The 11,606-nt window shown below is 51.8% G+C and overlaps 1 protein-coding gene across 1 annotated transcript; it reads left to right on the plus strand.

Annotated features, from left to right (window-relative positions):
• The first annotated feature begins 681 nt into the window (after positions 1 to 681).
• LOC109150224 (calcium-binding allergen Ole e 8) lies at positions 682 to 1,535 on the plus strand. The gene has a single exon (XM_019298140.1). The coding sequence runs from the start codon at positions 782 to 784 to the stop codon at positions 1,250 to 1,252; it is 471 nt and encodes a 156-aa protein (XP_019153685.1). The 5' UTR covers positions 682 to 781; the 3' UTR covers positions 1,253 to 1,535.
• The last annotated feature ends 10,071 nt before the right edge of the window (positions 1,536 to 11,606 follow it).

An 11,606-nucleotide genomic window follows, 5' to 3' on the forward strand; every position in this document is an offset into this window, starting at 1 on the left:
CCGACTCCTGGACTCGGCCCGATTGCTCTTTGGGCTCCTCTCGATGCTGGCCCACTTCTATTTTCTTTGGGCCCCTATCTCTTGGGCCGGGGTCCTTACCCCATCATTTGGTAACATAGTTTATCAGTTAATTTTGACTTGTTTGATAATTATAGTTGTTTGACTTGGTTAAACAACCAATATGAGTGTTTAATTAATTAGTTTTTTGTAACAGTTTATTGTTTCAAAATGCTAAATTTAAAACGCTGCTCAAAACGGCTTTTTAGATTAACTTTTTGAAAATATCATTTTAAATATAATCAGTTAGTTATCAGCTAACAACTAATTACCAAACATCTTTATACAATCAGCTAATGCTATGAACTAATCAAATTCACTAATTCAATTAGCTAACAATTATTTACCACTCCTAAATCATTGGTTGCAATTATTGTTTGTTTTTGTTTTCATGATTAAAATTAAAAAATGAAATAAATTATTTTGTCATTGACAAGACGACAAGACTTCAAAAAAAATAATAAATAAGAGCAAGATCATTTTATCTTTAATTGTTGTAACCTTTGGCCTTTGGTGTACAATTATATTTTTCTTGGTTAGAGAAAATAAAAGTTTTTTTGAGGCATGGGTGTCAGTGTGTCACTATTAAAAATATAAGGGGCCAAACTGGAATTATCTTTAAAATAATTCATCGGTCTCGTGTTTTCTTTCTATAAAAACAACATTTCTGTTTAGTAGGTTGTAGGTGAACTAAATCTTCTCTATCTCTCAAATATTAACGGCAATGGCGACGAATGCAAACCCTAGTACGAGGCCGACGGTGAACCTGCAGGACCCGCAGGAGGTTCAGAAGGTGTTCGAGCGGTTCGACTCCAACGGCGACGGCAAGATCTCGGCGGAGGAGCTCGCCGGCGTCATGAAGGCCCTGGGATCCGACATCTCGCCTGAGGAACTGGGGAGGATTATGGAGGGAATAGACACCGACAAGGACGGATTCATCAACCTCCAGGAGTTCGCCGGCTTCTGCAAGGGCGACGGCGATGGCGGCATGAACGAGCTCCGCGAGGCGTTCGACCTCTACGACGAGGATAGGAACGGCTTAATCTCCGCCGCGGAGCTGCACAAGATCCTCACCCGCCTCGGCGAGCACTGCACCATGGACGCCTGCGTCGGGATGATCAAATCGGTGGATTCCGACGGCGACGGCAGCGTGAGCTTCGAGGAGTTTAAAAAGATGATGACGAACAAGCAGTAGCCGTCCATCATCCAGACTAGACGCGTAATACGCTGCCACGCACATGATTTTGGTGTGCGTGGATGTAGGGTATCATGTTGCATTGTCGCCGCAATAATAATAGTATTAATTGCTATAAATAGGAAGTACTTTGATATTTTATTTATAAAATATCACTGTTTTTTCATAGTTATAAATACTATCTCTGTCACAACATTTACTTGTCATATTTAGCTGAAACGCAAAGAATCAGTATTGCCTCCAGAGCCACATTGTGTCACTAGATCACAAGGTCATTGACATATATAAATTTTATATATTAATATTATTAGTTTTACGACCTAAGATAGCTGATCGGCGAACCAACATTACTGTAAACTACTAGGTTAAGAGAATATAGTGTTTGCGAGAGAAAAGGAGTAGAGTAACATTTAATAACTTGAATTTCGGATCCCTCACAAGATGACCCCAGAGAATATTTATACAAGGAATTAGAGCCTAAAAAGACAAGAAAAGGGAGAGTGCTAAATTTATGCTTTGGAATCTATCAATACTGGTGTAGTAATTGCCTAATATGAAAAAAGGAAGCTTCTTACCACGTAAGGAAAGAATCTGCACGAAATTTGCCCTTAACCGCCTTTAGACCACGCGCTCGGTGGGGGACAATCCAATTGCTCAGCCTGGTCGCCCATCCGAGCCAACTAGGGACCTGGTCGGGGACACATGCACCGACTACAGAGCTTGGTCGCCCATCCAAGCCAACTAGGGACTTGGTCGGGGACACAACGACTACATAGCTTAGTTGCCCACCCAAGCCAACTAGAGACATAGTCAGGGACATGCCGATTGCGGAGCCTGGTCATTCGGGTGCTTGTGCCATCGTTGCTTGTGACGGAGGCCTCACGTATCAAACTGCTAAGTGTTCCATGCAATCAGGCCCGACTTCTCTCCATGCTCCAGGCTGAGTGCCTAGTTGGAAGGTATCTATCAAATACTAAACTTAATATTATGAAAAATTAAATTAAAAATAACTCTAGTCAAATCTCGTTAATTGAATCAGGCACATAAAATAGGATTGAGAGTGATGGGGTAAGGACCCCGGCCCAAGAGATAGGGGCCCAAAGAAAATAGAAGTGGGCCAGCATCGAGAGGAGCCCAAAGAGCAATCGGGCCGAGTCCAGGAGTCGGCCGAGGCCCAAGCCCAGGAAAAGACCCGGCTCGAGGAGCCGTTGAGGGCATTAAAGGGGTTCCTTTAAAAGAGAGCCGTTGAAGCATTAAAGGCAGGACCCGGTCGGGCTGTTACAAGCCTAGGAGAGCCGTTGGTCGACCGAGTAATGGCGTCCAACGGCTCCATATCTTGATTAGCCTTGAAGTCGGCCATTAAGGGCCTTCAAGTCGGCAGAGAAGGAGCCACTATATAAAGGCTCCTCCATTCTTGTAAAAGGTAGACATTTTCGGACACCCGGGAGGGGGGGAAAATAACAAAGAAATTCCGAAGCACTAGCATTACCTCTGAGTTAGACGTACATTTTATCGAGAGGTGTATCCACCGACCAAAGGTTGTGTTGGACCTCCTTGGGCCCGAAAACCCTAAAACCATCACTGGCGCCGTCCGTGGGGATCGAAATGAAGAGTCACGTAACCTCTTGAGTGAGGCGAGTCCGAGGAATGACAGTTAGAACCTCAGTCGAATTAGGAAAACTCCAGACATGGCAGGAAGCGAGGAACAGTCGAGCCGTCATGACAACGGACGGGAGGCCGACCTGAGAAGCCAGCTGAATCGGAGAAGCGCTCGGAGCCAAGAAAACGAGACGACACCGCCGCCGACGCCGCAGATAAACCGGCAATTGCCTCAGGTGCTGCGCACCCCGGAGCAGTTACGCGCAATCGGACGCGCCTGCATCGAAGCAAGCCTAGGAGTGAGAGAACAGTCCGTCACCCGCCAGCCGCAACGCGAGTTGCAACCACCTCAGAGACCCGACAACCGGCAATTGAGCCGACGGGCTGAAAGCCAACCGGTACAATCCGTTCATTCCCGGCTGGGTCCCAGCGTTGGGCGTCGGTCGGCAAGAGAACGATTAGGCCGGAAGGAGCCCAGTCGTGCCCCACTAGCCGCCCGCGATCAACAAGCTGCACGAGAGAAGAGCCGAACCAAAAGAGCCAGGACTGAGACTCGTCGCGTGGAGCAACCCCCCCGCAACCCCGTCGTACCGGCTGAGTCTGAAGTCGGCGAGAGCACGGAATCCACGGGAAATCGCACCCGGGAGAGGGTAGAAGTGGCAAACTTAGTACAGGAGGTGCGAAATCTGAAAGAACGGATGGAGGGGAACGCCAAGTCCCCAGGACGTACGTTGCTGACCGCCTTACCCTTCTCGGACGAGGTTATGGCTTTTAAGATACCGAGTGACTTCAAGTTCCCGGAGCAAGCCACGTTCGATGGAACCGGCGATCCCCGTGAGCATTTGCTGAGCTATCAGGCTAAGATGCAGGTTTTGGGGGTACGAGATCCGGTCATGTGTCGCGCTTTCTTACCCACGTTGAAGGGGTCAGCACAAAGGTGGCTGGTGGCGCAGCCCTCAGGGTCGATTCACAACTTTGAAGAGCTGGCAAACCGCTTCATGAGCCATTACGCCGCCAATATCAAGCCACAAAAGGACCTAACTCACTTGGGTGACATCCGTCAAGACGAAGGCGAATCTTTGAAAACCTATTTGGCTCGCTGGCAGAGAGAAATCCAGTCCATAGAGGAGGTCGAGGACCAGACAGCGCTCACCTTCTTCATCGAGTCACTGCGGTCCGGCCAGCTGTACCGAGACTTGAGGGACAATCGTCTGGCCACCTACGCAGAAGCCATTCATATGGCCAACAAGAGGGCCAATACAGAGCAGGCTATGAAGTACAAGCGACAGCGCGAAGTCGGCGGATCCGCCAGCGGAAAGAGGACGCGAGCGGAAGCCAAAGAAAGGCGCCCGGACGTGGCTCGGTGACCCGAAGTTAGACGGCCGTACGACCGACCAGTGGTCCACGCCTATCGGCCGATTCCCGAGCGTCCGGTCCACGAGGTACAAGCGGTTGCCCCGCCTCCGCCTCCGCCGACCGACGATCGCGCGACAAACGAAGAGGTGGGTAAGAACTCTAAGTATTGTCGTTATCATAAATATTATACTCACAGTACGGAGGAGTGCTGCTACCTGAAGAAGATCATGGAGGGTATTATCCAGCAAGGAACCCCGCCTCCTAACCAATGGAGGCGGAGGCCGGGCAGTCGAAGGGATGAGGAACCCGTCGCCGTTGCCGAAAGCAGTCGAGGCAAGCAGCCGGTTCCCGAAGAGGAAGAGGCTCAGTGGCGCCAGAAACCGGTTATCAACATGATAGTCGGCGGGTCGGAAGGTGGTGATTCAGCGAACACCAGAAAAGCTTGGGCCCGGCAGTTGTACGTCGGGACAGTGTACGGGCGTGAGGAGAACTCTAAAAAGGTGTGTCGAGAGCCCATCGTGTTCACCGACAGAGATTTACCAGCCGGAGAAATACCGCATCGAGATGCGTTGGTTATAGCCATGGACGTCAACGGCATCGTCGTTCGGCGAATCCTGGTGGACACCGGGAGCAGCGTCAACGCGCTATATCTAGAAACCTTCACCAAAATGGGGCTGACTCGAGAACAGCTGAACCCCGTCAAAACTCCCCTCGCCGGCTTCACAGGGGACTCGGTGGAGGCGGAGGGGTCAATCACACTTCCAGTTGAGATTGGCACGTACCCGGACGTACAGAGACTCAGCATGAAATTTATTGTGGTAAACCTGGCCTGCTCGCATAACGCTATACTCGGCCGACCGGGTCTTGAGGATTTAGGGGCTTTGATCTCAATTGAGCATCTCTGCCTGAAATTCCGCACACCAAATGGAGTAGGTACGGTGCGCTGTGACCGAAAGGTCGCCCGCGACTGCTATCTGCAGGCATGCAGAGGGATGGGCAAACGCGAGATGCAGATCCATGAGATCACTGAGAGGCCCCCGAAGAAGACGATACTACCTCGCCCAGAGCCTGCTGTCCAGTTGGAGGAAGTCGAGATCGACTCTACGCAACCGGACCGACGGGTCCGAATTGGAGTCGGCCTCTCTGAGACATTGAAAAAAGAAATTGTAAAGGTGCTCCGAGAGCACCGGACGATTTTCGCCTGGGGCCCCGAGGACATGCCTGGTGTCGACCGATCAATCATATCGCACAGACTCGCCGTGGATCCGGAGCACCGACCGGTCGTACAGAAGAAACGATACCTGGCCAACGACCGGAGGGAATTTGTGAAGAAGGAAGTTGGCACGCTACTAGCGGCCGGGCACGTCCGCGAGGTTAAGTACCCGGAGTGGTTGGCAAATGTGGTCCTCGTACCCAAGCCCCCGACGTGGCGAATGTGCGTGGATTACACCGATCTTAATAAGGCTTGTCCGAAAGACCCGTTTCCCCTACCTCGGATCGACCAGTTAGTCGACGAAACGGCCGGGTCGGCGCTACTGAGTTTCATGGACGCCTTCAGAGGGTACCACCAAATATTTATGCACCTGGCGGATGAGGAGAAGACCGCCTTCCTGACACCGAACGGAGTTTACTGTTACCGAGTCATGCCCTTCGGACTTAAAAATGCCGGGGCTACGTACACCCGAATGGTCGCCCGGTTGTTCCAACACCTGCTTGGGAAATCGATGGCTGCGTATGTCGACGATATGCTCGTCAAGAGCCGGGAAGAGGACAAGCATGCGAAGGACCTGGCCGACTGCTTCAAGGTAATGATGAAATACAACCTTCGGCTGAACCCCAAAAAGTGCGCGTTCACCGTCCAAGGTGGTAAATTCTTGGGCTACATGGTCACCAAACGAGGCATCGAGCCTAATCCGGAGAAGGTACAGGCCATCATCGACATGCAGCCTCCTACAACCGTCAGGGACCTACAACGGTTGACTGGCCGATTGGCCGCCCTTAGCCGCTTCTTGAGCAAAGCGGCGGATAAGACCGTGCCTTTCTTCGAAGCCATGAAGAAGGAGGGATTCGCTTGGACTGCCGAATGCCAACAATCGTTCGAGGAGTTGAAACAGTACCTCTCAACGCCCCCAGTGCTGTCTACCCCCCAGGTGGGCGAGCCCTTATTCTTGTACATCGCCGCCTCAGCCAAAGCAGTGAGTTCGGTGTTGGTCCGAGAGGAGGACCGAGTCCAGCACCCGGTTTATTACGTAAGTCGCTCGTTGAAGGCCGCTGAGACGCGGTACACCGTTCTGGAAAAGGTTGTGTATGCGTTGGTAGTCACCGTGCGCAAGCTGGCACCCTATTTCCAAGCCCATACCGTTCGAGTTTTGACAGACCAGCCGCTCGGAAGCGTGCTAAGAAACCCCTTTTCCTCCGGTCGACTTGTAAAATGGGCCGTAGAGTTGACTCAGTATGGGATTGAGTATCAACCCCGGCCTTCCATTAAGGGTCAAGCCTTGGCCGACTTCCTGGTCGAATGCACGGCAAGTGAGGAAGAAAAGGAACACGCCTCAGAGAGCTGCCCAGGCGAGTGGTGGGAAATGCACGCGGACGGAGCATCGAGTCGACAGCACTGTGGAGGCGGTGTCATGCTCGTCACTCCGGAAGGATTCCGGCTATATTACGCTCTGAGATACTTGTTCTCGACATCAAATAATGAAGCCGAGTACGAAGCGGTATTAAACGGTCTCCGACTCGCCAAGGCCCTGGGAGTCGAGCGGCTGCGAATCAAGACTGACTCCAGACTGGTAGTCGGACAGATCTCGGGTACGTGTGAAACTAAGAATGCAAGGATGGTACTATACAAAGAGCGTGCGGTCGAGATGTTGAAAGGGTTCGGGGCTTACGAGATAGAGTACATACCCCGAGCGGACAACATGGAAGCCGACCTATTGTCCAAAATTGCCCTGGATGGGGTACCGGACCACCTGATAAAAATTTGCCAGAATGAGGAGCTAAATCGGCCGAGTGTTGAAGAGGCACCACTGGAAGTCCAGCGAGTAGATATCGAGGAATGGGATCGAGGGAAAAATCCCGAAATGTTCTGGATAGAGGATATCCGGCGATTCATAGAAAAAGGCGAGTTACCGGAAGACCCGGGAGTCGCCGCGAGAGTTCGGCGGAAAGCCCCTTCCTTCTAGATCATCGACGGACAGCTATACAAACAGTCGTTCGGAGGACCCTTACTAAAGTGCCTGCTTAGACCCGAGGCCGAGAAAATAATGGACGAAGCTCATAGAGGCATTTGTGCCGCGCACCAGGGCGCCCACACGCTCGCCCGGAAGTTAGTCGTTCAAGGGTATTATTGGCCGACCATGATGCGAGACTGCATCGAATGGATGTCCAGGTGCGGCGTTTGTCAAGCATTCGCCAGGAAAGACACCCGGTCGGCCACCTTTTATACACCGGTCACCACTGCCATCCCCTTCGCCAAGTGGGGAATAGACTTGTTGGGGCCATTGCCCGTCGCCCCGGGAGGTCTGAAGTTTTGCGTTGTGGCTATCGACTATTTCACCAAATGGGTCGAGGCAGAACCATTGGCTACCATCACTGAGTACCAATGTCGACGTTTTCTGTGGAAAAGGGTGATATGTCGCTTCGGCCTGCCCGAGCACATCGTCAGCGACAACGGGCGACAGTTTGACTACCAGGTCATCGCCGACTTCTGCCGCCGACACGATATCAAGCACACCAAGGTATCGGTGGCGTACCCACAAGCCAATGGACAGGTCGAGAATGTGAATCGAACGTTGGTCGATGGGATCCGGAAGAAGCTCGAAGACATCCGAGGAAGTTGGGCGGACGAGCTTGACCGAGTCCTATGGGCTTATCGCACTACCCAGCGGCGAGCGACGGGGGAGAGCCCGTTCTCGCTCGCATACGGCTTCGAGGCCAAGGTTCCAGTCGAAGTAGTCGAGCCCACCCATCGGGTTCGCACCTACTCGGATGCAGCGAACGAAGAGAATCTGCGGATCGAGAAAAATTTCCTAGAAGAAAAGAGAGAAGCCGCGAGTGCACGGATGGTTGAGTACCAGCAGGCAGTGAAAAGATATCGTGACCGGAGGACTCGCCCGCGAACCTTCCAGGTTGGCGACCTCGTGTTACGCGATCGACGGGCCAGTCAGCCCACCGAAGGGGGCAAGTTTGCAGCTAAGTGGGAGGGGTCATACCGTATTGCAGCGGTGGTCCAAGCCGGAACCTATAAGTTGAAGACTATGGAAGGCAAGCCCATAGATCGCATATGAAATGTCACTCATTTGAAAAGGTTCTATCAGTAGAAAAGGATAGGCCGTGTACGGGCTCGAGGATTCCAAAAATCTAAAAAAAGCACATGGGTTACCGCTAATCGCCCCAGGGACTCGGCAAGAAAAGATAGAAAACAAGGGCCCAGACCCTTAGACGTTTCCGAGAAAAAGCCTATAGGAGTCGCCTCGACTGAGGGACTCGGCGAGTATTGAGAGAAACGACGGGGCACTGACCCTAAACTGTTTCTAAGATAGAAAAAGCCTAATGGGTCGCCTTGACCGAGGGACTCGGCAAGAAAAGATAGGAAACAAGGGCCCAGACCCTTAGACGTTTCCGAGGAAAAGCCTACAGGAGTCGCCTCGACTGAGGGACTCGGCGAGTATTGAAAGAAACGACGGGGCACTGACCCTAAACTGTTTCTGAGATAGGAAAAGCCAAATGGGTCACCTTGACCGAGGGACTCGGCAAGAAAAGATAGGAAACAAGGGCCCAGACCCTTAGACGTTTCCAAAAAAAGCCTACAGGAGTCGCCTCGACTGAGGGACTCGGCGAGTATTGAAAGAAACGACGGGGCACTGACCCTAAACTGTTTCTAAGATAGAAAAAGCCTAATGGGTCGCCTTGACCGAGGGACTCGGCAAGAAAAGATAGGAAACAAGGGCCCAGACCCTAAGACGTTTCCGAGGAAAAGCCCACAGGAATCGCCTCGACTAAGGGACTCGGCGAGTATTGAGAGAAACGACGGGGCACTGACCCTAAACTGTTTCTAAGATAGAAAAAGCCTAATGGGTCGCCTTGACCGAGGGACTCGGCAAGAAAAGATTGGAAACAAGGGCCCAGACCCTTAGACGTTTCCGAGAAAAAGCCTACAGGAGTCGCCTCGACTGAGGGACTCGGCGAGTATTGAGAGAAACGACGGGGCACTGGCCCTAAACTGTTTCTGAGATAGAAAAAGCCTAATGGGTCGCCTCGACCGAGGGACTCGGCAAGAAAAGATAGGAAACAAGGGCCCAGACCCTTAGACGTTTCCGAGGAAAATCCCACAGGAGTCGCCTCGATTGAGGGACTCGGCGAGTATTGAGAGAAACGACGGGGCACTGACCCTAAACTGTTTCTAAGATAGAAAAAGCCTAATGGGTCGCCTTGACCGAGGGACTCGGAAAGAAAAGATAGGAAACAAGGGCCCAGACCCTTAGACGTTTCCGAGAAAAAGCCTACAGGAGTCGCCTCGACTGAGGGACTCGGCGAGTATTGAGAGAAACGACGGGGCACTGACCCTAAACCGTTTCTGAGATAGAAAAAGCCTAATGGGTCGCCTCGACCGAGGGACTCGGCAAGAAAAGATAGGAAACAAGGGCCTAGACCCTTAGACGTTTCCGAGAAAAAGCCTACAGGAGTCGCCTCGACTGAGGGACTCGGCGAGTATCGAAAGAAACGACGGGGCACTGACCCTAAACTGTTTCTGAGATAGAAAAAGCCTAATGGGTCGCCTTGACCAAGGGACTCGGCAAGAAAAAATAGGAAACAAGGGCCCAGACCCTTAGACGTTTCCGAGGAAAAGCCTACAGGAGTCGCCTCGACTAAGGGACTCGGCGAGTATTGAAAGAAACGACGGGGCACTGACCCTAAACTGTTTCTGAGATAGAAAAAGCCTAATGGGTCGCCTTGACCAAGGGACTCGGCAAGAAAAGATAGGAAACAAGGGCCCAGACCCTTAGACGTTTCCGAGGAAAAGCCTACAGGAGTCGCCTCGACTAAGGGACTCGGCGAGTATTGAAAGAAACGACGGGGCACTGACCCTAAACTGTTTCTGAGATAGAAAAAGCCTAATGGGTCGCCTTAACCGAGGGACTCGGCAAGAAAAGATAGGAAACAAGGGCCCAGACCCTTAGACGTTTCCGAGGAAAAGCCTACAGGAGTCGCCTCGACTAAGGGACTCGGCGAGTATTGAAAGAAACGATGGGGCACTGACCCTAAACTGTTTCTGAGATAGTAAAAGCCTAATGGGTCGCCTTGACCAAGGGACTCGGCAAGAAAAGATAGGAAACAAGGGCCCAGACCCTTAGACGTTTCCGAGAAAAAGCCTACAGGAGTCGCCTCGACTGAGGGACTCGGCGTGTATTGAAAGAAACGACGGGGCACTGACCCTAAACTGTTTCTGAGATAGAAAAAGCCTAATGGGTCGCCTTGACCAAGGGACTCGGCAAGAAAAGATAGGAAACAAGGGCCCAGACCCTTAGACGTTTCCGAGGAAAAGCCTACAGGAGTCGCCTCGACTAAGGGACTCGGCGAGTATTGAAAGAAACGACGGGGCACTGACCCTAAACTGTTTCTGAGATAGAAAAAGCCTAATGGGTCGCCTTGACCGAGGGACTCGGCAAGAAAAGATAGGAAACAAGGGCCCAGACCCTTAGACGTTTCCGAGGAAAAGCCTACAGGAGTCGCCTCGACTAAGGGACTCGGCGAGTATTGAAAGAAACGACGGGGCACTGACCCTAAACTGTTTCTGAGATAGGAGAAGCCTAATGGGTCGCCTTGACCGAGGGACTCGGCAAGAAAAGATAGGAAACAAGGGCCCAGACCCTTAGACGTTTCCGAGAAAAAGCCTACAGGAGTCGCCTCAACTGAGGGACTCGGCGAGTATTGAAAGAAACGACGGGGCACTGACCCTAAACTGTTTCTGAGATAGGAAAAGCCTAATGGGTCGCCTTGACCAAGGGACTCGGCAAGAAATGATAGGAAACAAGGGCCCAGACCCTTAGACGTTTCCGAGGAAAAGCCTACAGGAGTCGCCTCGACTAAGGGACTCGGCGAGTATTGAAAGAAACGACGGGGCACTGACCCTAAACTGTTTCTGAGATAGGAGAAGCCTAATGGGTCGCCTTGACCGAGGGACTCGGCAAGAAAAGATAGGAAACAAGGGCCCAGACCCTTAGACGTTTCCGAGAAAAAGCCTACAGGAGTCGCCTCGACTGAGGGACTCGGCGAGTATTGAAAGAAACGACGGGGCACTGACCCTAAACTGTTTCTAAGATAGAAAAAGCCTAATGGGTCGCCTTGACCGAGGGACTCGGCAAGAAAAGACAGGAAACAAGGGCCTGGACCCTTAATC

This window comes from Ipomoea nil, unplaced genomic scaffold, assembly GCF_001879475.1.
Source record: "Ipomoea nil cultivar Tokyo-kokei standard unplaced genomic scaffold, Asagao_1.1 scaffold2219, whole genome shotgun sequence".
Classification (NCBI taxonomy): domain Eukaryota; kingdom Viridiplantae; phylum Streptophyta; class Magnoliopsida; order Solanales; family Convolvulaceae; genus Ipomoea; species Ipomoea nil.